Genomic DNA, 23,048 nt, shown 5'->3' with positions numbered 1-23,048 from the left:
TCATTAAGTTAAAGGATCAGTTAGATTCCTTTTATATCTCATGTCTTATTTATACGACTCCATTTTCATTGTAAATCTGTATTTTAACAACACAAATTAGGGCATAACGTTTTCACAATTTATATGAGATCCAATTTTTCTTTTTATGAGACACTATTAAAGATATAATTTACAAAAAGAACCTCCTCCCACATGTTCTTAAGTAAATTATAATCTAATAATAGAACATTCATCATTTTTTCAGAGTTGTATTTTTCCTTTTAGATGCGTCATTTTGTTGAGGTAGAAAACCATGGTCACTAGGTTACTGTATGACCACATTGCGAACAGATACGACAATTGGATACGACAAGTCTAGACACATTTAACAAGAACTTTGAAATCAAACAAATATGGCTTAGAGCATTACTCAATGATGAAGAATTCCTGAAAATCGTGAAAAAATAATCACTACAATATATATATATATATATATATATATATATATATATATATATATATATTCACAGCGTCCTCTTCTTCTTTTTTATGAGACAGAGATCGTTAAATAACTTAAATACAACAAAACTAAAAACATGCTCTTTCTTGTGCAGGCAATGAGGAGACGGCGAAAGGAACCGAAACAAAATCCGCGAAACCATTGCCTGAAACGTCAGTTTGGTTTCGCTGCCTTAACATACCATCTCCAGAAAAGCCTGGTAACAACTGAGAAACATAACTTAAAGACCTATGCTTTCATTATACAGGCAAAATATGAGTGAGCAACAACGGACGTGTCTCGACATGGTAAAACTTACTTGCATACAGGCTTTTAGAAGAGGAGCAGAGAGATTTTGGGAGTTGTGTACGAACCATTTGTACAAAGACACACAGACAGCTTCACATGAAGTAGCTGAGAGCCTTCTTTCTTCGTGAACCACCCTCACCGTAGAGCTCATTCCACTGAAGCAGCTCAGTCATGTTCACAGACTCGGATGATACACTGGCACATACCTGTTGAGATTTGAAATGAAGTAGCTTAATCAGTTATGACACTTTTTCTCCTTTTTTGGCAGAAAAATATAACTTATATTTATCTATTACCCGCTCATGAGCGTATTTGAAGTCCTCCATATTTAGAGAGCGGATATCAGCACTGCCACTCAAAGGTGGAGGTGCTTTGCCCTCTGCTAGAGCAGCAGCTCGTTCCTGCCACCAATGTTGAAACTATTAGAAATGTTGGTGCCGATATGGAAAATACAATATGCTCTTATAATTTCTTACGGGAAATGCATTCTATCGAACTATCCCTTTTATTTTGCTTCTCATCTCTTTTTCAGTAAATTATAACAAAAACAAATGTACTAGCAGTCAACTTTTGCAAAATGGTTGCATCAAGCTTGGTTTTAAAAAGCGTAAAGCGCCCTAAAGCGCCTAGGGTCCTAGACGCCGAAGCGAAAGCGCTCGCTTTATGCACAAGAAGCGCCAGAAAGGCCGAAATTCACAAAAAAATACAAAATATTTATAAATTATCTTATAAATACTTAAATATCAAAGTGTCAATACATATATTCAAAACTTATAAGTACTTAAACACCAAAATATAATTCTCAATACTTATAACTTATAAGTTATAAACACTTAAATACTTATATATGATTAACCATACGACTATACGAGCTTACTAATCTCAAAAGATGGTCTACACTAAAAGTAGTCTAAAGTGAGATGAACAAAAGTATTTTTCTAAACCCTCAATTCCTTATAACTAAAAATCCTCTAAATCGTCATCGTCATCAACTCGGACAACACCATCTCCTTCATCACTAGACACTCCAATATCATCTTCCATCTCATCTTCATCAACTAAGCATCTACGAGATGGTCTACTAGAGATAGGATTATGAGCAGGAGATTTTCCTTTATCATTTCTCGATGGTCCGGCTCCATCATTCACTACTTTTGATGCTCTAGTTAGATAACTAGGCTCATATGCACCGGAAGCGTTAGCAACATCACTCTATGTCAAATCCTCACCAACAAACACCGCCTCATCATCATCTTCATCTTCTTCCATTCTTCCCATCAACCACTCATTGCTCTCATCAATATCTTGCAAAAGAATGGGATCGGTCTCCTTACTTTTAGCTCGGCGCTCCAAGGCATGATTGAATTTCACAAACACCATGTCATTCAATCTAGATTGTGCCAATCTATTTCGTTTCTTAGTGTGAAGCTACAAGAAAAAAAAAACAAAACTGATAATTTAATAGCCCGCTAAACCCTAAATAAACCCAAAAAATCGTATCTGCTAAAGCCCAGAATCGTATCTTCTAAACTCGCGATTAAGCGCCGATTAGCGCTTTGCTAAAAGCGCTGCAAAAGCGTCGATTACTACCGCTTAATGAATTCGTAGTGCTTTTGCTATGCTGAAGCGCCAGGGGCCTCGCTCGCGTCGCTTAGCGCTTTAATAGCGCTTAAGCGGCGCTTTTTTAAACTAAGGCATCAAGCAAGCATTGGTTCTTCAATAGGGGAATGCATAATAACCAATAATCTACCAAACATAACACAGGTCTATTCAACGTTGAAGTACAATTGCAAACTACGGCCAGTGATTCCAACTTTCATGAAGTCATCATCTCGACAAATTATACAAACAGATACAAAAATCCTTCCATATAATAAAACAGTTAACACTACACTACCAACCTTTTTCTCCTTTTCTAGAATTTCTTTAATCGGACGGTGTGCAGCAGTCACACAAAGATTCTGCAATATAACGGAGCAACCAGTCAGTCAGTCAAAAAGGTCCACGAAAAAATCAATCACAAGTTAGGAAAAGAGAAGTTAATGTAACCTTAAGATCACTCCCAGAATATCCATCTGTCAAACTCGCAATAGCATCAAAATCGACATCAGGAGACAAGTCCTCCTTTGCAAGAATAACCTTCAGTATTTTCGCTCTATTTGCAGCATCTGGCAAATTTACCATTAATCTGCCAAATTACCACCAAAACCAGACCATTAGATCTTGGCCTCAAACTATCAGTAACTTAAACTGGAGAAAGGTAGTCGTCACATGCAATTTGTACAGAATATATGCAACAGTGGGGGGAAGAAAAATATTTTTTAGAATTTCTGACAAGTATTCCGTGTACTACAAAATTTTATATTTCACAAAATAAGGGTCTTTTCATTATTTATTTTCCACTATAACATAAGATTGAATCTTGAGGAAATAATCTCAGGCAGGAAACTATGCAGTGTTCCCACAATTTCTGTCAGTTGAAAATATTAAAAAAAAACAAACAAAGGCTATTTTCTTTTCTTTTTTTTCTTCAAAAGGAGCCAAAGTGATAAATATCAATAAAATGAGGTACTCTTTTCCTCCTGCTACTTGTCCCTTTCCTCTTGGTAAGGGATAAATATGAAGGGGGGTTTTAATGAGACCTCCTACTTCTATAAAAAAAAAGAGCCAAAGTGATACTCTTACCTTCGTGGAAGCCTTCTAATGACAGCCTCATCAAGGTCAAAAGGTCGATTTGTGGCTGCAAGTACAAGAACCCGTTCTGTGTCTTTTGTACGTAGACCATCCCAGTTCACCATAAATTCATTTTTCATCTTACGCATAGCTTCATGCTCCCCGGGATTTTCCCTCCGGCCCAACATGCTATCAACCTATAAGACAAAACAGAGAGGAAAGGAAAAGCAAAAGAATTGGCATATACCCAAAATGAAAATACATATTGAGGATCATGAATAACCAACCTCATCAACAAAGACAACACTTGGAGCAATTTTACTCGCCAATGAAAAAACAGCTTTCACATATTTCTCACCCTCACCGAACCACTGCAGCAAAACAGATACATAAATTTCGAGCAAGTTATTATACCATTGCAAAATCAAATCAGTTAAAAGGAACAACAGAATTGACCTTTGATGTGATGCTTGACATTGATATATTAATGAAATTTGCTCCAGCTTCAGTAGCCACAGCTTTTGCTAGCATAGTTTTCCCAGTTCCAGGAGGTCCAAATAAAAGTATGCCCTTGCATGGCTGTTGACATAAGAGTTCGGAGAGAATATTATAGCAAAATGAGAATAAAGTGTAGGAATTATAGAAATATATGATTATGTAAATACCCTTTAATTAAGGGATTCTGTAAATATTCTACAATCCCTTATTTTAAGGGATCATATCTCCTAGGATTAGTATTTTTCCTTTCTTAGAGTTTCCTACTTTAGAGAGATGATTTGTATATAAACATGTAATATGTCCTATTGAAAAGAATAAGAAATTACAGAGAATTACTCTAATTTCTACATGGTATCAGCTTAGGTTACAGTTTCTTTCCAACCTAGAAGATGTCCACAACTTCTTCTCCTACTCCGGAGATCACTTCAAATCCAGAAAATTTTTCTGGTTCTGCTGCTCAATCAGAAGGTAATCTGGTCATGAAAGAACCAGAAGGTAAACCTCATGCTACAGTTTTTTACTCCTCCTAATCGTCCCCTAATTGGATCCTCGATTCTGGTGCTATGGATCATATGACTGGTAATAAGGATTTGTTTTGCAATTTTTTTCCAAACTTTGGTAAAGCTGTCAAAACGGCTGATGGTTCTTTGTGCAAAATAGAAGGACATGGCATTGTTATTCTCAATGACCAGATTGTACTTAAAAATGTCCTCTTCGTACCAAATCTGGCTTGCAATCTCATTTCCGTTAGTAAACTTTCCACCGACTTACACTGCTCTGCAATTTTTAATGATATTGAACGTACTTTGCAGGCACTGAACTCGAAGAAGATGATTGGTAAGGCCAGCTTGTAGAATGGTATCTACATTCTTCCTGCCTCTACTAAAACCGAAATCTCGAAATCTTTCACCGCTTTAGAAAAAGTTGATAATGTTATGTTATGGCACTATCGTTTAGGTCATCCTAGTTTTCACTATCTTGCAAAAGTTTTTCCTGCTCTATTCATTCATAAAAGGCCAAATTCTTTTTCTTGCAAAGTTTGCTCTCTTGCCAAACATACTAAATCAACTTATTCTCCTTCTACATATAAGCCTTCTCACCCTTTTGCTTTGATCCACAATGATATTTGGGGTCCTTCTCGGGTGAAGAATGCTGATAATTGTAAGTGGTTTATCACTTTCATTGATGATCATAGTAGGATAACTTGGACTTAATTGCTAAAAGATAAATCTGAAACTGCTGGTGTTTTTACCCAATTTTATAACATGGTTCTCACTCAATTTGGGTCTAAAATTCAGCTCTTTAAATCTGATAATGGTAGTGAATTTTTTGATAAGTCTTTGGGTGCGTTTTTCAGGGAAAAGGGCATAGTTCAGATTAGTTCTTGTGCTGACACCTCACAACAAAACGGTATTGCCGAAAGAAAAAATAGACACCTCCTTGAAGTTACTCGTTCTCTTCTATTTACCAATAATGTTCCAAAATATTTGTGGGGGGAAGCCATATTAACTGCCACATATTTAATCAATCGAATGCCTAGTAAGGTTTTACAATTTCAAACACCTCAATCTATATTTTTGCAATACTTTCCCCATTTTAAATCTATCTCCTCCATTCTTCCACTTAAAATATTTGGTTGTATTGTTTTTATCCAAAACATTGCTCCTAATAAGTCCAAGTTAGATCCTAAATCATTAAAGTGTGTATTGGTTGGGTATTCTTCACTTAAGAAGGGTTATAAATGCTATCATCCTCCTTCAAAACGATTTTTTACCACTATGGATATAACATTTTATGAACAGGATCCCTATTTCACTCAGGCTGAAATTCAGGGGGAGACATGGAAGGATTTTCAGCCACATCAGGTATCTCCTCTTACTCTTCATTCTCAACCTTCAGAATTGCCACCAATTTTGTTCTTACCTACAGATTTGTCACCTGTAACTACTCCCATTGATCCACCGGTAGTACCTATCACTACTTCACTCATACCCACTTTAAATACCCTTCCTGAAAATACACCTACTCCTTTCAAAATATTCCACAAACAACACCAATCAAACAGCTCTGTTTCTATACAAGGAAAAGAAAACATATTTTTGAGGCTGTTTTGCAATCTGATGCTTGCCAAGAATTGGATTTGGGTTCAGCTGCCGAAATAGAAGAAGAAATCAGTAAGTCCACTTCCCCTACTCTAGATGACTTCCCTATTGCTATTAGAAAAAGGGTTAGACAGTGCACCAAGCATCCTATTGAAAAATTTGCTGGTTATAATTCATTGATGCCATTTTTTCAAGCATTTACAACAAACTTGGATAAAGAACATGTTCCCACAAGCATAGCTGAAGCTCTAAAGGATTCAAAATGGAGAAGGGCTGTTGAAGAGGAAATTTGTGCACTGGAGAAAAATGTTACTTGGACTGTTACAGACCTTCCTCAAGGAAAAAAAGTTGTTAGCTGTAAATGGATCTTTACTGTAAAGTATAACTCAAATAGTAGCATCCAACGATACAAAGCGAGACTAGTGGCCAGAGGCTTTACTCAAACATACGGGATAGATTTCACAGAAACTTTTGCACCTGTGGCGAAGCTGAATACTGTTTGAGTACTCCTAAGTTTGACTGTAAATTGCGATTGGAAATTACACTAACTTGATGTAAAAAACGCTTTTCTTAATGCCATCTTTTCAAGCATTTACAACAAACTTGGATAAAGAACATGTTCCCACAAGCATAGCTGAAGCTCTAAAGGATTCAAAATGGAGAAGGGCTGTTGAAGAGGAAATTTGTGCACTAGAGAAAAATGTTACTTGGACTGTTACAGACCTTCCTCAAGGAAAAAAAGGTTGTTAGCTGTAAATGGATCTTTACTGTAAAGTATAACTCAAATAGTAGCATCCAACGATACAAAGCGAGACTAGTGGCCAGAGGCTTTACTCAAACATACGGGATAGATTTCACAGAAACTTTTGCACCTGTGGCGAAGCTGAATACTGTTTGAGTACTCCTAAGTTTGACTGTAAATTGCGATTGGAAATTACACTAACTTGATGTAAAAAATGCTTTTCTTAATGGCATGCTAGAAGAAGAAGTCTATATGAAGTTGCCACCTGGCTTAAAGTCTGTTGAAGGAAGTAACAAGGTGTGCAAGCTCAACAAGTCTCTATACGGGTTAAAACAATCACCCAGAGCTTGGTTCGAGAGGTTCACTAAAGTCATCCTAAAAAACGGCTACAAGCAATCCCTCGCCGATCACACTCTTTTCATCAAGGTAACTTCTACAAATAAGAAAGCTATCCTTATTGTGTACGTGGACGACATAATTCTTACCCGAGATGATGAAGAAGAGATTTGCAACTTGAAGAAGTTGTTAAATAAGGAATTTGAAACCAAGGACTTGGGAAAGCTAAGGTATTTCCTAGGAATGGAGGTGGCAAGGTCAAAAGGACTTGTGATCAACCAAAGAAAATATGTACTTGATTTACTCAAAGAAATTGGTTTTCTTGGTTGTAAGCCGAATGATACACCAATGGAGGCAAGCTTGAAATTTAACAAAGAAGATGGGTCCTTAGTAGACAGAGAAATTTCAAAGATTAGTTGGGAAACTAATTTATTTATCCTTGACAAGGCCAGATATAGCATTTCCTGTAAATGTGATAAGTCAACACATGACTAATCCCACTGAAGAGCATATAGCAGCAGCAAATAGAATTCTCTAGTACTTGAAAAAAACTCCAGGACACGGTTTAATGTTTAAGAAGACACAAGGCAGAACTATTAAGATCTTTACAGATTCAAGTTGGGCCGGAGACCTTACTGAAAGGAGATCCACTAGTGGCTACTGCACCTTTGTTTGGGGAAACCTTACAACTTGGAGAAGTAAGAAACAATTTGTCGTTTCAAGAAGTAGTGCTAAAGCTGAATTCAGAGCACTACATTGGGAATATGCGAAGGAATTTGGTTACTTAAACTACTGAAAGAACTTGTCACTAATCAAGAGGATCACTTTGAAGTTTTGTGTGATAATCAATCTGCTATTCAAATTTCCAAGAACCCAGTTCAACATGATCGGACAAAACATGTTGAGATTGATAGGCATTTTATTGCTGATCAAGTTAACAAAAAGACAACCACACTTTCATACATTCCTTCAGAAGAACAAGTTGCAAACATTCTTACTAAGGCTTTGCCAAAGCCTGTTTTCAATAAATTCCTATTCAAGCTGGGATTATACAATGTATATTCTCCAGCTTGGGGGGGAGTGTAGGAATTATAGAAATATATGATTATGTAAATATCCTTTAATTAAGGGATTCTGTAAATATTCTACAATCCCTTATTTTAAGGGATCATATCTCCTAGGATTAGTATTTTTCCTTTCTTAAAGTTTCCTACTTTAGAGAGATGATTTGTATATAAATATGTAATCTGTCCTATTGAAAAGAATAAGAAATTACAGAGAATTACTCTGATTTCTACATAAAGCAAATTCATAAAAGAATACCAAAAAGATCTTATATCAAATAGAGGTAAAAAAAATATTTGTTGTGTGGGGGGGGAAGAGCATCACTATATATCAGATAACCTTGGTAAGTTGCCCCTTGCAAAAGAGTTCAGGCCTCTGTAAAGGAAGCATAACCAACTCCTTTAATGTATCCTTCACGTTTTCAAGAGCTCCGATATCGTCAAAGGTAACTCCAATATCAGTGGGTGGAATGACATCAGCTAAAAGCCTTTTCTCAAATTCATTTTCAGTTACAACATCCTGAGATCAGAAAAACAACCATAATGAAGATTAACAGACTATTATTTGTCAGAGATACACTAACGAGACTTAATAGAGCAACTCGTTTCGCAGAAAGGTTTGACAAGGACCTTAAGTGACTTCTTCAAGCTTTTAGATTCATTTTGGATTGCCTGTAAGATCCCAATGCCATGCTGAATGCTGAAGAATAGCAATTGTGTTATAATAGTATCTTCAACAATTGACTCTGCAATTAAACTGTTTAGACAAATGAAAATATTATGAATCCAGTACCTTTCACAAGACAAAACAAGCCTCGAATCAGCATCTGCTTCAGGATGTTGCATTAGATGGTGACTTAGAGCCCATCCAACTACTTTCTCAGCACCTGAAATGGAAAGCAAAATATAATTTAAAAGGGAATATTTTACTTGGGAATTCTTGATACGACAATATGTCAAAAGAAAACTAACTTTCGTTTGTAAGGGTTTGATCTTTGATGCACAAAGTTTCAAGCCCTTCACATTCCATCCCACTCCGACCCAAAACCTACATAGAAAAACGAGAAAACAACAATAGTAATCATTTTCAATAAGCCACCATATCTATAACCAAAGCATGTCAAGAGAGTTATCAAAAATTGAAAAAGCTTAAGTTTAGAATCAATTGTCAAAGACTATTATTTGGGGGCTCAATGCCAAGGGCCGGAGGAAGAAAGGAGATGGAGAGAAATTATGGAATCCAATTACCTAAAGGTAAAAATACCCAAAGGGTAAAAACATAAAAAAAAATATCATCTTTCATTAACAAATGAATTCTCCAAATCTTAGCCTTTTGACATCCATAAAACTTGGAAAAAGACTTTACACGTAAACCTTGCATGCAAAAAGGCCTTACACATAAACCACCCTTCGATAAGCCAGCTCTCTTGGAGAAAGCTCCACCAACATTTCAGAAAACTTTATAAATGATATGATGTTACTATATTTCCCCAATTCGGGCATCAAATTAGAAGTAATTCTCAGATTCTAAATCCTAACCCTAAAACAAGGAGTAAATTTATTCTAATGTACATTCCAAAGAGCAAACCATGCCACATCACACCCCAAGAGAATAATGTAATGGGCATACAAGTATGAACAAAAGCATGCAAAGAAAAATGATCTTCTAACCATACAACTGTTTTCTATGACATAATATCTAGGGGACTAGCCAGGGAAGTTCTCCCATGCCACTGTGTCATCCTTGATGGAAATATAAGAGTTCCAGAACTCCACAATGACTTATCTGAAGAGGACTAAAAGTTTCACTAAACTTAAAGCCTTGAATAGAAAATAAAGGTAGCATGAACCGATCTTTAGCATTTAGAAGACACACACAAAAAAAACTAACAGTTCGTAGAAGGTTCAGATTTCCTTTCATCTTAAGAGTTTCAGCATCACGATCCAATTGGTGCTTCCAAGATGCCAGCAGGGTTTCATCCTGTAGTAGTACGAAAGGTTCATTATTAGTTCCATTTGGAAAACACATACACGGTGCAACAAACACAAATTATTTGGGATACAACATACGGACCTGTGGCAAGTGAATGGTAACTTTATTTGGAAAAAGCTTTGTCAAAATTTTAGTAGCCTTCGGAACTTCCTTCCCCCTATCATGCAACCTACCAAAACTATCCTGAAAATATCAAAACACCACACCCCCTAAATTAACAATATAACCTCTAACGTGGTGAAGTGTGTGGACAAAAATGTGCAAGTGTATGTAGGAGGAAAAACATACATGTAACGGAGACAAAAGCTTAAGTGAAAACAGTAAGGCAAATTTTCTTAGCATATGAAAAGCTGCTCCAGAATCTTTACAACATAACTACAACTGAAAGTAGCATAGAGATGAAACAGTTCAACTTAAAATAAAACTAAATGTCCTCAGTCATCCCAAATTCAATTAAAAAAGATGCCCATATGAATGACAACATATTACCTATATACCCAAACTCCGTTCTCATAAGAGAACTACAAATAACACTAAACTTACAATTCCCAGTTACATGTCATGCAACGACAAACATTCAATCTAGAATTCCAGCAACATGAAAAGGCTCAAACAAATTCTACTCAAGCATTTCGATGCAATATCAAAGAAAAAATATTTGTGTCTTGAATAACATGCAACTCCCAAACTGTTGAACTCAATTTATATAGGGAATGATACATACAGCCAATAATCAATGCATAGTTTGCATCATTGTAAAAATCCAGAATGAGGATCCCCTTTTTCCCAAGAAATGCACAGTTGAACAAGAAATCTAATACTAAACAGTATATAAGTGACGAAATGTCAGTTTATCTAGCAACGCCATTGGAGATGATGCCAAGAACTGGGAGTAAATCCTTCAAGCATGAAGTTTAAGTGAAGGGTAAAAGCTTTGCACCCAGCCACCAGAGAAGGTAAAGATAAATACATAAGCATCAAAATTACATGACATTTCCATGCGTTAAAAAGTATGAGAAACTTATTGTGCAAGCATTTTCTTTTACAAACTAATCAAAAGCTTAAAAAGAACCACAACTTTTCACCCCCATCATTTTGGAAGCCACCCACAGTCACCCACTAGTTACAAATTTGGTAAATAAAATAAAAACATCTGCAGGGACCACAATTTAGGTAGCCCCCACCAGAGAGAGAGAGAGAGACTTTCCAAAAGATAGAATCATTACCGGAAATGCCAAGTCAAGGAGAGCAGTTTGACTTCCACCAAATTTTGTGAAAAGCAAACCACCAGGATGCGACTGCAAGGATAATATAGCACAGGGTAAGATACTCCTAAATCTAACATTTAAATAAGAACACAAGTCAAATTACTCTACAGTCCTGGGGAAACCCTTATAATAATTTGTTGTGGGGGGGTGGGGGGGAATATACTCTTAATCACAAATCTTGCTGTTTTTTATGATAGAAGATTACCCCCAAACTAAAAAATGCAGCTTAAAAGCTACTGCTATTTTGTCATTGGTAAAACCGCCAGTATCCGACCCAATGGGCGACTAACCCGTATCGAGTACCCCCAACCCAATTTGCTCCATTTGCAACACCAAGATTCAAATCCTAGATGTTGTTTAGAAAAAGCAAATGCTATTTGAAACATGGATCACATGTCATATAAAAGTCAGGGTAGGGTTACACAGTTTATAGAGATTGCTTACATAGCAATTAAAGTCAATAAGCAGTTAGCTGCTGAACAACATTTTTTTGTCATTAATACCACTAACTTCCTCTTGGCATCACCCAACCACTTAAATTCATTGCTTTTTGCAATTCTGAATTCCAATTCTCTCTAATATTGGTGTCTTACTTTAATTTAGCTTTTCACTATCCAAAACAAGGTGAATTATAAGCTTAAGGAATCAAAACTCAAAAGAATAGATGATAACAACCCAGAAAAGTTAAAATAAAAACAAATGTACCTTCTCCTTACGATTGTCAGTATGAGTGTGTGAACCAATCACAATGACATTATCAGGAAGCTTTTCAAGTTTGCTCTTAAATGTAGAGTATGAGTCAGTATTTCCTGCAAGAGACTTCTCAGCATCTTTCATAAACAAAATAAAAGGAGAAGTTCTGCTCTCACTGTATACAGCCTGATAAAAAAAACAATAGATTTAAGTTAATAAGAAACCAAAAATGGATGCAAACTGTATAGCCAGACAAGAATCATGAAATTATTCGAAGATAAAGAAAATGTCACCTCAAACAATGTGTTAATGAGTAATCTATCCAAATCCTCAGTGTTTGAATTCTCCAAACGAAGATCAGAAGCTACATTGTAAGAAAGAGAAAGAAATACAGACATAGCTTAGTAATCAAAAGAAAAGTTTATTGATAGATGCAAATCATGGAGAGATGTACAAAGCATTACCATTGCAGAAAAATCCATGGCCTCCCTCACAAATATTTCCAAGGTCAACACCGTCAGGTATGGGCTTATCAAATCTTACACCAATTTTTGAGAAAGGGTTGTCCGCAAAGAGTAACACAACCTTCCCACGAACCCCATATGGTGGGCCTCTGTAGATTGATTTAATAAAAGAATAATTTAAAGCATCGTAAGAGATAAATGCCTTGTCACAGGGAGAGGGGAAAACCCCACCACCAGTATGAACATGTACGAAATAGGATAAAACTAGAAAACTATATCGCTGGCCATATTCGGTGAGTTGATACCAAGTGCAAGCACATGTACACATTTAGCCTTAAATGAGAGAGAAAAAAAGGTTTTTAAAGTTGCGAAATATCACTAAACATGTTAGATAGGTTCCAATTACATTAAAATCATGTAGAAATAAAGCTATTCTTTAGTTCTCATCAAATGGTTTCATCCAGAATAGGTTATCGAACCATGCTGACATTTGAAAGCAAAGCGTCAAGGAAGATGAGTTTTTCATTCAGGTCAAGAGAAAGACTTGTAGAAAAGTTCAACAATTAATACAGTTGGACCATTGGATGCTTAAATAAGTAGAGACAACATGCTGAATTAAAACCACCTTTTGAATCTCTCCAAAAAGAGTAGAGGGGGTTGCAGTACCTAGATGGAGATGCTGCTGGATATAGACTTCCTGAAGTTGTATTTATAAATTTCACTCTGTCACCTGCATGTTCCGTGTTACGTCAACAGTCGCGAAACTAAATCCAAATCATAACAAATCTTCTGAAATGTCGATCACACAAAGACCTGATCTGAAAGGTCTTTCAAGGAAATGCAAATACCTATCTTAAACATTTTATTCTTAGATGCCCCAGATGAGGAAGGAATGGAATCAGCTTGCATCTTTGGCTGAGATTCAGGCTCACAAGTAGCATCAGGCTCCGCACTTGAAGTGTCTACTTCAACAGCTGGAGTCAAACTATTGGTCAAATCAATAGGCCCAGAATTCTGTTTGGCACAGGTGCAGGATTTTTCTGTGTTGGCTCCATCCTTCAGAAGCTCAGCTTCCTTTGAAGACAAACCCTATAACATATTTAGATCAACAATTTTACCGAGTTATGTGCCTTTAGTATCTTTTTCAATTTCTGAAGCAATAATTTTCTAACAATGAAATTGGTTAACAAAAGCAACAAGAATGCAATAATGTCAACAATCAAACAACCCGTGAAAAAGGATTTCTTACACCCAAAAAGGAATGGCTATCAAAAATGAGCAATTTGGCCCCAAAATAATTAGCAAGTGCCTTCGTCAGCATCTCCTGATATATCTCAGACCCTGCATTTCCATTTTAAGAAAAATCTCAATTTGCAGAGCAATGCTTCTAATACAAGCATCACATTGTTCGCTAGACAGAAAAACAACAAAATGTACACACCTGCAGGGCCAGAGAGTAAAATCCGTGGGTTCACAGTGGTCAGCTCTGAAGTATACTTTGCATGTTCTTTGTGCTTGAGGTGTATGATTGAAGCTGCTATGAGCACATTTTTTGTATTTTCACTGAAAAGACAGAAATTCGCTCCTTAATGGCATATCATTCTATAAATAACCTAGATCAGATCAATTGCATCTATTTTGGGCAAAAAACATTGAGAATGCATAGAAGAATAGATAAACTTAAGTATCTAAACTATCAGATCAACAGTGTAAGGTCTACATATATTTCACATGACAACCTTGAATTACAAGTTATTGTATTGTCACACATACCAACCTGGTCAGAGATTTATTGAAGTAAGGGAATTGAAGACGAGCCTACTTGTTTCTCATTATTTCCTTCGCTAACAATCTCTAATGCTCACTAATAGAGTTCCTTTTCTAGATGCAAACCAAAGCGTGTTTAAGTAACTAATTTAGCTTGTATATGCTAGCTTTCAAAAGTCAGCAAGCACTACTAAGATAGCTTTCCCATCCATCCTCTCCCAAATTAATTCCTCTGTCTTGAATTTTCTTTCATATGCTTATCCCAATTAACTCGGCATTTTTCCTTTCATTCCATTCTCCTAACATTCTAGCATTAACTGAAGTTAAGAGCCCGGGGTCGCAGAAAATAGTGTACCAAAACCTTGTCTAACACAGATTCAATATGGCCTTTCATTTAAAAGAAGCTTTGAATCTCAAATGGCTGAATCAGTATCAGCAGGGAAATTGTACTGTCCCAGCTTTAGTCCAGTCCAAAAATAATTTCATGTTTTGATTGTATTTCTTCTACTAGCACAGAAAACACAGGCAAAACCAGGAAATCACAAATAGAAATAGAGAGGTTGTATTAATGAGTCCAACTGGTAGGTTTTTTGATGGCCCTATACGTATTGGAAAAGGTGAGTTGCAAGACAAACAACATTTTAAATTATTTTTCCAACCTTCACTTGGATTTGGAAAAACGAAAGAATTTACACAAAACTGAAAAATGTCTGCAAAAACATTTTATAGTAAATTTTCCTCATCGGAAACTTTTAAGAAATAATCCCAAATTGATCATTCAATGTTGTAATTGCACACAGGCCATGAGTTTAGGTGTGCTCTTAATTGTACCTGCATGGGTGAGACAGCAATGAACAAAAAGATTAAGAGAAATCTGGTTTACATTTGAAACATTTGTTTAATTAAAAAAGAAATAGTTATGCATGAAATTTGTACCATACCTTAAATAATACGGGAAGTTGTCAAATGACACTTCTAAGTTTCTGCCATCAAGAATTCCTGCATAAATGTCCTCTTTGAATACCGCACAGCGGAGTGATATACTTGATAGCATCGCCGGCTGTGAATCCTTCATCCACTCGTTTCTTCCGTCCAATACCTGTTTACAGATACTTTTGCTCAATTTCAGATTACAACTAGTTGGTGCAAACATCCTCAACAAAGGCCTTAGCAAATCATTCACCCCAGAGAGTTTTACATTGCCTGCCTCTGTGTTGGAGTTGTGGTTGCAATCAAGATGAAGATTCTTGTTGATTGATCCAACATCTGCAGCTTTATCATTCCCTATGTTTGCAGTTGAATTTCCTTCAATGCCATCAAGATCACCATCTGCAGCAGTAGTCACCTCAGTCACCTGCTGAATCTTACTGCTGGCTTGAGGAGGAGATTTCCAGCGGGATAAATCTGGCCTCAAGCTTGAAAGTGATGCCAATATGGTAGCCCCAGTAACAGCCGATGGATCTCCCGATCTCCTCTTGAAATGCAGAAACTTTCCAATTATATTCTGGCCATCTGAACCCTTAACTGCAACCTCAGTCATGAGTTGCTGAAATATCTAAATCAATTGAAGTTAAGGAGATAATAAAAATAAGCATAGACATAGAAACAAAAAATACTCAACAAGCAAGATAAGGACTTTAACCACTTTCTCTCAAACCCAGGAATAGGATACATATGCATGATTCCCCAGCAAACCGAAGACCACCTCATCACCCGACTTAAGCACACAAGTGTTATTTTTCTTCAGTACTGACCCATTTACTTGAACTGACCCCTTGCTCCCAGTGCTTTCTAACATGGCTGCCGCGCTGCCTTCGTGCTGATCATGTCGACAAATAATGAGTACTCATACTGCATATACATATTAAGGAGTTTATCTCCACAACACAAATATAAACAGTGGCATCCCAAACAAAAAATGGAGGGAAAAAAGGAGGAAGAAAAAAGCACCCTAAATCCAAAAAGCTAATACATCTAAAAGAGGTCACTACAGCAAGCCCATAAAATATTCAGGATCAAACACGAGTGACAATTTCCTCTTGAATTCAGAAGAGTTCTTAATTTGTATGAATCCAACAAAACGAAACATATTCAATGGAAAATCTCGGTGATACCTGGGCATGCTTTATCTTGCAAAGCACTGCGCTAATTGTTTGGTCCTTTAATTGGAAATTGCAGTGTTTACTCGAGCCAATCGTGAAATTTGGTGTGCAAATGGCAACATTATGATTCTGTAGTTGAGAAACGCACCCAACTCATTACAAATAATAACATAATTTATATTTAAGTCAAATCTACAGAAGACCACTAGTTCAGATATCTTAAAAGCACAAAATGATTAAATAAATATACAGAGAGAAGATTCTTATTCAGAAGATAATTATGTCAACTACCGAATAAACAAAGAATAATTACAAGAGAAATGTTTACTTTAAGAGGTTTGAATTTTTACCTGCGCAGACTGTGACAAAAGTCTTGACCAAGGCGTAGAAGTATCAAAATTTGGATTTTGTTTCTGGGAAATACTCCACGTGGAGAACAAACTCCTCCCCTTGTCCAACAGGATCGGTGCCGAACCTTTAAAACAACAAGCAAATCCACATTCAGTAAAAATGACACTCAAATTTCAAAAAGTGCAAATGCAAATCCAAACCAACTCAAATGAGATTTAAATTCAAGAAGCGATAAATGAAAATACACTAAAAAGCAAATCCAATAACACACTAAAAGAGACACTAAAAAAGTTTTCAGATACGGACGCATCCACAAAACTCAAATGCAAATCCAAATTCACTGAAATGAAACTCAAATAGCAACCAAATTAGCCATTCGCGTAAAGCTCAAAAACAAAAACTAACCATCAGCGATCGGCGGTACCACAGCTACAGCAGCGGATGATGTCTCGGCCTTCCCCGCGTTGTTCACGTCATCTCCGGCGATCGAAGCCTCGCAGTTCCCACAATCTCCGGGATCCACGGTGGGCGGCGTGCACATTTCTTTGGAACTCTCCACCACCGGCATCGGTTTCTCCGCATTTTCCACCTAAAAAAGACGCTGAAAAAGTCAAATACCTTCACTCAAATCCGCCACTCTCAAATCCCCCAAAAAATCCAAAAAATAAAATCAAGAAAAATCCTTCGGATGCGTTTATGCTGTCACCTTTTGTCGTTTAGGAGACGGAGGTTTATCTTCAGAAGAAGAAGATCTCTTGCTGTTGTTACCAGAGAAAGATCCACTTCGTCTCGTTGAAACCATGACTCTCTCGTTTTCTTTTTTGTTTTTCCCTCTCTTCACAACTCTATTAAAGAGAGAGATTGGAAGATTGAATTATAAAATTGTTTGTTTTCAGTCTCTATTTCTTCCTTCCTTCCTTTATTTATTTATTTTAAAAAGGTCTTTCAGGGGACGGAACGGAAGTTCTAACGCCTTGGAGTCTTTTGCAGAGACTAAACGATGTCGTACAAGCAACTAATATATATAAGCCTTGTCCACTTATCTAATTACATGTCGTAAAGATCATTAAACTTGTCCAATTACATTTATAAATCTTTTTAGTTTTATATAGAGTTAAAGATCTTTGATGAGTGAAAAAAGACAAGTGAAATTAATATAGTAAATAAGAAGATATTCATTGAAAAAATAAGGAGTTAGTCTTAGTCGTATATTTTCACTCGTCCAACGGTTTAAAACCTATGTAAAACTAAAAAAAAAATTGTATTGTGTAAGTGGATCTTAACCCTATAATATTATATAGATTTATTATGGACATCATCCTCTCAAATCTATTTGCTCAATTCATAATGTCAAAATTTAAAGTTATGATATTATTTTAAAAATGTAACATTTTATACAACTAGACCGACCGATAGTTGATCAATTTATAGAGTTTTTCAATCTTTATAATATGAGTTAATAGTCTCATATGTCTTCAAACTATAACCCTCATTTTAAATTGATCCTTAAACTTTTTCTAATTTCATCATCAAACTATAACTCTCATTCTAAATTAGTCTATAACTTTTGAACAATCTAATTTCATCCCTAAACTATTACCCTCTTTCTATATTAGTCCCAAAACTTTTGAATATTCCAATTTCATCCTCAAATTCATCCAAATATGCAATTAATTTCAACCATAGTTTAACTTAAATTTTGAACATATAGTAATATAACTTGGCCTAACGATTTTATTTTCAAGAGATGTGATTAGTATATAAATATAGTTTGAGATGAAATTGAAATATTCAAAAAGTTTAGGGACTAATTTAGAATGAAAATCATAGTTTAAGGATGAAATTAAAATATTTAAAAGTTCTAAGGACTAATCTATAATGTTTACCATAATTTAAGGATGAAATTAGGATATTTAAAAGTTTAGGGATCAATTTAAAATTAAGGTCATACTTTGAGGACATGTGATGTAATTAACTCTTATAATATTGCAATATAAGAATACAAGTTAAATATTTTTAAATTGACTACCGATATTTGATTTATTGGTCAATTAGTTTAGATCATGTACTATAGAAGTCTATTATAAGGATGGCTTTATCAATTCAATTTACTTCATCTATAGTATCAAAAGTTTTTTTTATCTTCTCGATTTCAAGGTTTCGTCTTGATTAACTCCGACCAACCTGTGTCACACATCTAGTATCAAAAGTTTTTTTAAATATAATTAATTTAATCAAAATTATATTAAATTTTATTATTTGAATTTAGATTTTTTTTCATGCAAGGAAGGTGTTTGTGTTGGGTTAATTTAACAAATAGGAAATTAAAAAGCGTTAGGTCATAGGTGTGGATTGTTATTGTCCTTTGCTGAACAAAATATTTGGATGTAACCCTTCTTCTAAAGTACAATCAAGGAACTATGTCCTTGGCCTTATTAATAGTTGAGTTACCATTTGATATACTATAGGTAAAAATAATAATTTTATAAATAATATTCAGATTATAATAAAAGTATTTAAATATTAAATTTAACGAGTGATTCTAATAATAAAAAGAATGTTATTTTATTCCGACGATTCAAATTTGAAAAGTTTTATTTAAATGTGTAATGAAATTATCTATATTTTAAAATGAACATAAATTCTAAATTGATATAAATAAATAAACATAAGGCACGTCATCATTCGAGGATTGTTTGTAAAGTTGTTTTTTTCATTAACATTATAATAAATAATAATTCTTTATAATTTATCTAATAATTAATATTTGAAATAAATTGAATATATATTAATTAAGTGGATTTTATTTTATTATGATAATTATTATTGTTTTTACTTCAAATTTAGTTACTCTTCTTTCTATATAAATATAGAAAGGTCTAAATATATTAAGAATATAAAATTTTAAAGTTTAAATATGTTGTTCATTAAAAAATATAAAAATATAAGTAAAATAACCCTAATTTTTTTTCTTTTCCTCTACCAGCCAGCAAATCCCTTTTCTTCTTTTTTTTTTTCGTTTGATTTTACAGGCGATGACACTAATTTTTGTGTTTGGTGGTCGATCGTATGTATTCATCATTTTCATTGTTTTATCATATTTCATTTTAGTTTGTTATTTTATTAATTTTTTTTCTAATTTTAATAAAAATCTTATTTGTTTGATTTCTTATTTTTCGCATATTTTGCTCATGTTCGTGCCTTTTTGGCACATTTTGACTATGCTTTTGGGGCACGTTTCATCTGTCTTAAGGCTTGTTGTTCGCCTATCTATGTGGTAGATATGCAATTATGTAGAGATTCTCGCGTAGTTTGTATCTGATTTACGATTGTTGGTGGTCTTTCAGTTGTTAGATTCCATTTTGTGGTTGTTTATCGATGTATTCATATCTATTTTGCGAAGCAGTCTGTAAGTTTGATTTGATTCGCTCACAACTCCATCATCTCTAAAGCGTCTACTTGGATAGAGATAAAGGAGTATTATTGACGATTACTGGATTACTATAGATAACGGACGTTAGATTCAAAAGAATGTTTTGGCTCTTTAAGTTTTATTTTTATTTTATTCTATGTTTGAGGTTTTTTTATATAGTCCCTAAAATTTTATCTCTCTTTGATTTATTGCATTGTTAAGGTTATATATTATTTTATTTCAATAAAATTAGTATCATTTCAAGTTCAAATATATGTATATATTGAACTTAAAACGATACTGAATTTTATTAAAAAAATAATATATAATAATCATGATTTCTTCATTTTAATAATAAAGAAAACTTATCGAGTGGTTTTAATAGTTAAACAGAATGTTATTCTCTTTAGAATATTCGAGTTCAATCAATTGTGTGTAGGGTGTGAATATATTGTCAATACTCAATAGTATAAGAAAGTTTTGAACAAATAATAGATTGTAATCATTCCAAACTATTAGAAAGTGAAAAAAAAATAAGGACATGTTGTTCCACGGAAAACAAATTTCGAAGAATGATTTTCGTAAAATAAATTATATTCCTTGAAAATCATTTTTAAAAATCATTTTACGGTATTTGGATAATGATGTGTAAATCTGTCACACCCCAATATGGGGTTAGATTTCTTTCATATTAAGATATGTGATTTAAGTAGTAGTCAAATTAAAATTTTGGGTCAACTATGAAAATTAAGGATAATGGCATTGTCATTTTGGTTAGAATCCATTGCTTTCAGCTCATTTTCAGGTAGTTTTTGTGTCCACCGAAGCTTAAAATCAATTAAAGAAATGTATTTCTTTGTCATTCAGTAATGGAGGGGTGAATGATTGAAAGAAATGATTGAAAATAAATGATTATTTTATTATTAATTTTATAATATGAAAATGGAGAACCACATGTTTTAAAGATATTTTGGGACGAATTGGTTTTAATTAGAGAAATTGGAGGAACTGAACACTACAGAGCACTTCAACGCCACATTTGTCCAAGAACTCAAAGCCACCATGCAGAACTCAAGTGAATTTTCCAGCAACAGTTTGGTCATAGTTGCTAAAATCATAGGTTTGTTGACAAATTTCAATATTCCAATTCACCGTAGGCTGCTTGGGTTTGCATCGTCAGAGTTCTCAGCTTGGATTCATTCCACTGAAAAGAGACTGTTGCAGGAATCCAAGCCTACACCAAACGTAATTGTTGCTCAAGATGGTTCTGGTCATTTCAAGATGATTAACGAGGCGGTGAAATTGATCGGAAAGAAGAACAAATCTAGATTTATGATATAAGTGAAGGAAGTGAGAAAAGATGTGGACGATGTAATCACTCGAACAAAGGAAAGTCCAATGCCTGAGCCTTTAAAACTGATAAAGGATGAAGGAGCAAATCACGTGGGTTTTAGTTGACAAAGTGCTAAAGGGGTAAATTACAAGCTGAGTTATCCAAGTTTGGTAAAAACTTAACCTTGTCTTTTAGCTTCCGTATTATTATGATTATGGCATAATGGTTTTAATAAAAATCAATTTAGTCCATGATGTTAGTAATTAAATATTACTGGCTCTTCAAGATTTTAGTTATGCAAATTGGGTTTCCAAATTATTAATTAGATTCTAATAAGTTATTTTTATTATGACAAGGAAAATTAATGGAAGTCGTATATGTACGATATATTATCCGTGTTCGTTAGAAAAAGATTGGAAGCTAGAAATCAAGTTGGTGAGTTGGAATTTAAGACTAATATTTTGGGTTTGTTGGTGTTCCGATTCGGAGGTCCGTTTCGCCAAATTCAAAATCGGTAAGCTGTTTTTCACTGATTAATCACCCTATTCGATCCGTTTTTCAAAATTAAGCCCGTTTTTGATGAAATGTTTATTGTTATGTATTTGAGGAAATATTGGAAGTTGAATTAAAGATCAAAGGCGTTCGAATGGAATTTATATGGTCGATCAGTATGACACAGAAATCGAGGTAATATTTTACTACATCCTGATGTTTTATGGAACATGTTAATATTGGTAAATGCATGAATAAGATATTGTTTGTCACTTTTGTGGAGTTGAATAATTTATACACTCGATATGAATGTGGTAGAAATTCTGTAACTGAATACGGATCGAATGACTAATATAAGAGATTGAGGAATTGTTAGAATTAAATTACAAGTTTGTGATTGGTGATAAAGAAATCAGCTCTGGATTTGTAACTTATATTTTATATCATCAAAGGTTAAATGTTAAAGGTACTTGGATGGGAAATTATGAGAATACTTCGGTAGAATAAAATTACGAAAATACCCTTATATTGTGAGATGACAAGAATTGTCTCTGTAAGTTGGTTAATAACTCTAAAAAGACATATTGATTCGGTAAAATTTCATATGTGCATAAGAAATGCTAGTTTTGCTTAGGAAATACGGATAATCGGTTTTTAAACCCAAGAGGGTTTGTGCAAGATACTAAAAGTCGGTTAAAGAATCATTTAAAGATCAAAGAATGTTCTGGAAAGCAATTAACCATTGGATCTCTAAAGTATAATTATTTTCGTTAAGAGTTAATACCGAAATTATCTAGTTAAAAAATTACGAAAATGCCCTTGAAAGGTAAAAAATAGTCCAAGTTGACTCTGAAAAAGAAAGTAACATGAGAATTTGCTTTTAAACCGATAAATTACAGATTTGATTGTTGAGGTCCTATTTTTATATGGAAAATTCCTGATAATCCGTCAGTAACATCTGAGAATGCATT

The 23,048-nt window shown here is 34.5% G+C and overlaps 1 protein-coding gene across 5 annotated transcripts; it reads right to left on the bottom strand.

The window, feature by feature from the left end:
* Window positions 1-494: 494 nt before the first annotated feature.
* On the bottom strand, window positions 495-17,717 carry LOC120148067. 5 transcript variants are annotated; one of them, XM_039161258.1, is made up of 28 exons: window positions 17,547-17,716; window positions 17,246-17,429; window positions 16,840-16,964; window positions 16,502-16,618; window positions 16,060-16,206; window positions 15,571-15,942; window positions 15,329-15,486; window positions 14,062-14,183; window positions 13,870-13,961; window positions 13,469-13,709; window positions 13,287-13,350; window positions 12,621-12,769; window positions 12,450-12,520; window positions 12,169-12,342; window positions 11,422-11,493; window positions 10,277-10,378; window positions 10,094-10,183; window positions 9,175-9,250; window positions 8,996-9,089; window positions 8,833-8,902; window positions 8,543-8,722; window positions 3,917-4,039; window positions 3,748-3,831; window positions 3,473-3,657; window positions 2,837-2,975; window positions 2,689-2,748; window positions 1,084-1,188; window positions 495-993 (listed from the first exon to the last, which is right to left on the bottom strand). In XM_039161258.1, the coding sequence occupies exons 1-28, from the start codon at window positions 17,640-17,642 to the stop codon at window positions 880-882; spliced, it is 3,606 nt and encodes a 1,201-aa protein (XP_039017189.1). In that variant the 5' UTR covers window positions 17,643-17,716; the 3' UTR covers window positions 495-879. The 5 variants fall into 5 exon arrangements, with proteins under 5 accessions (XP_039017189.1, XP_039017190.1, XP_039017191.1 ...); XM_039161259.1 differs by having other exon boundaries at window positions 15,586-15,942; XM_039161260.1 differs by having other exon boundaries at window positions 15,595-15,942.
* Window positions 17,718-23,048: the final 5,331 nt, after the last annotated feature.

The sequence above is a fragment of the Hibiscus syriacus genome, unplaced genomic scaffold (genome assembly GCF_006381635.1).
Source record: "Hibiscus syriacus cultivar Baekdansim isolate YM2019G1 unplaced genomic scaffold, ASM638163v2 tig00110946_pilon, whole genome shotgun sequence".
Lineage (NCBI taxonomy): Eukaryota > Viridiplantae > Streptophyta > Magnoliopsida > Malvales > Malvaceae > Hibiscus > Hibiscus syriacus.
Note: the sequence above shows the minus strand (reverse complement) of the source record. Positions and strands in the feature narration are given on the sequence as shown.

Bases quoted from the DNA above. Each gene is read 5' to 3' on its own strand.
- LOC120148067 (XM_039161257.1), bottom strand. From the start codon at position 17,642: ATGGTTTCAACGAGACGAAGTGGATCTTTCTCTGGTAACAACAGCAAG. The intron at 13,962-14,061 runs GTGTGTACATTT...ATGGAAATGCAG, and splicing joins TTTACTCTCTGGCCCTGCAG to GGTCTGAGATATATCAGGAG. The intron at 2,749-2,836 runs GTTACATTAACT...GTTATATTGCAG, and splicing joins ATTCTGGGAGTGATCTTAAG to AATCTTTGTGTGACTGCTGC.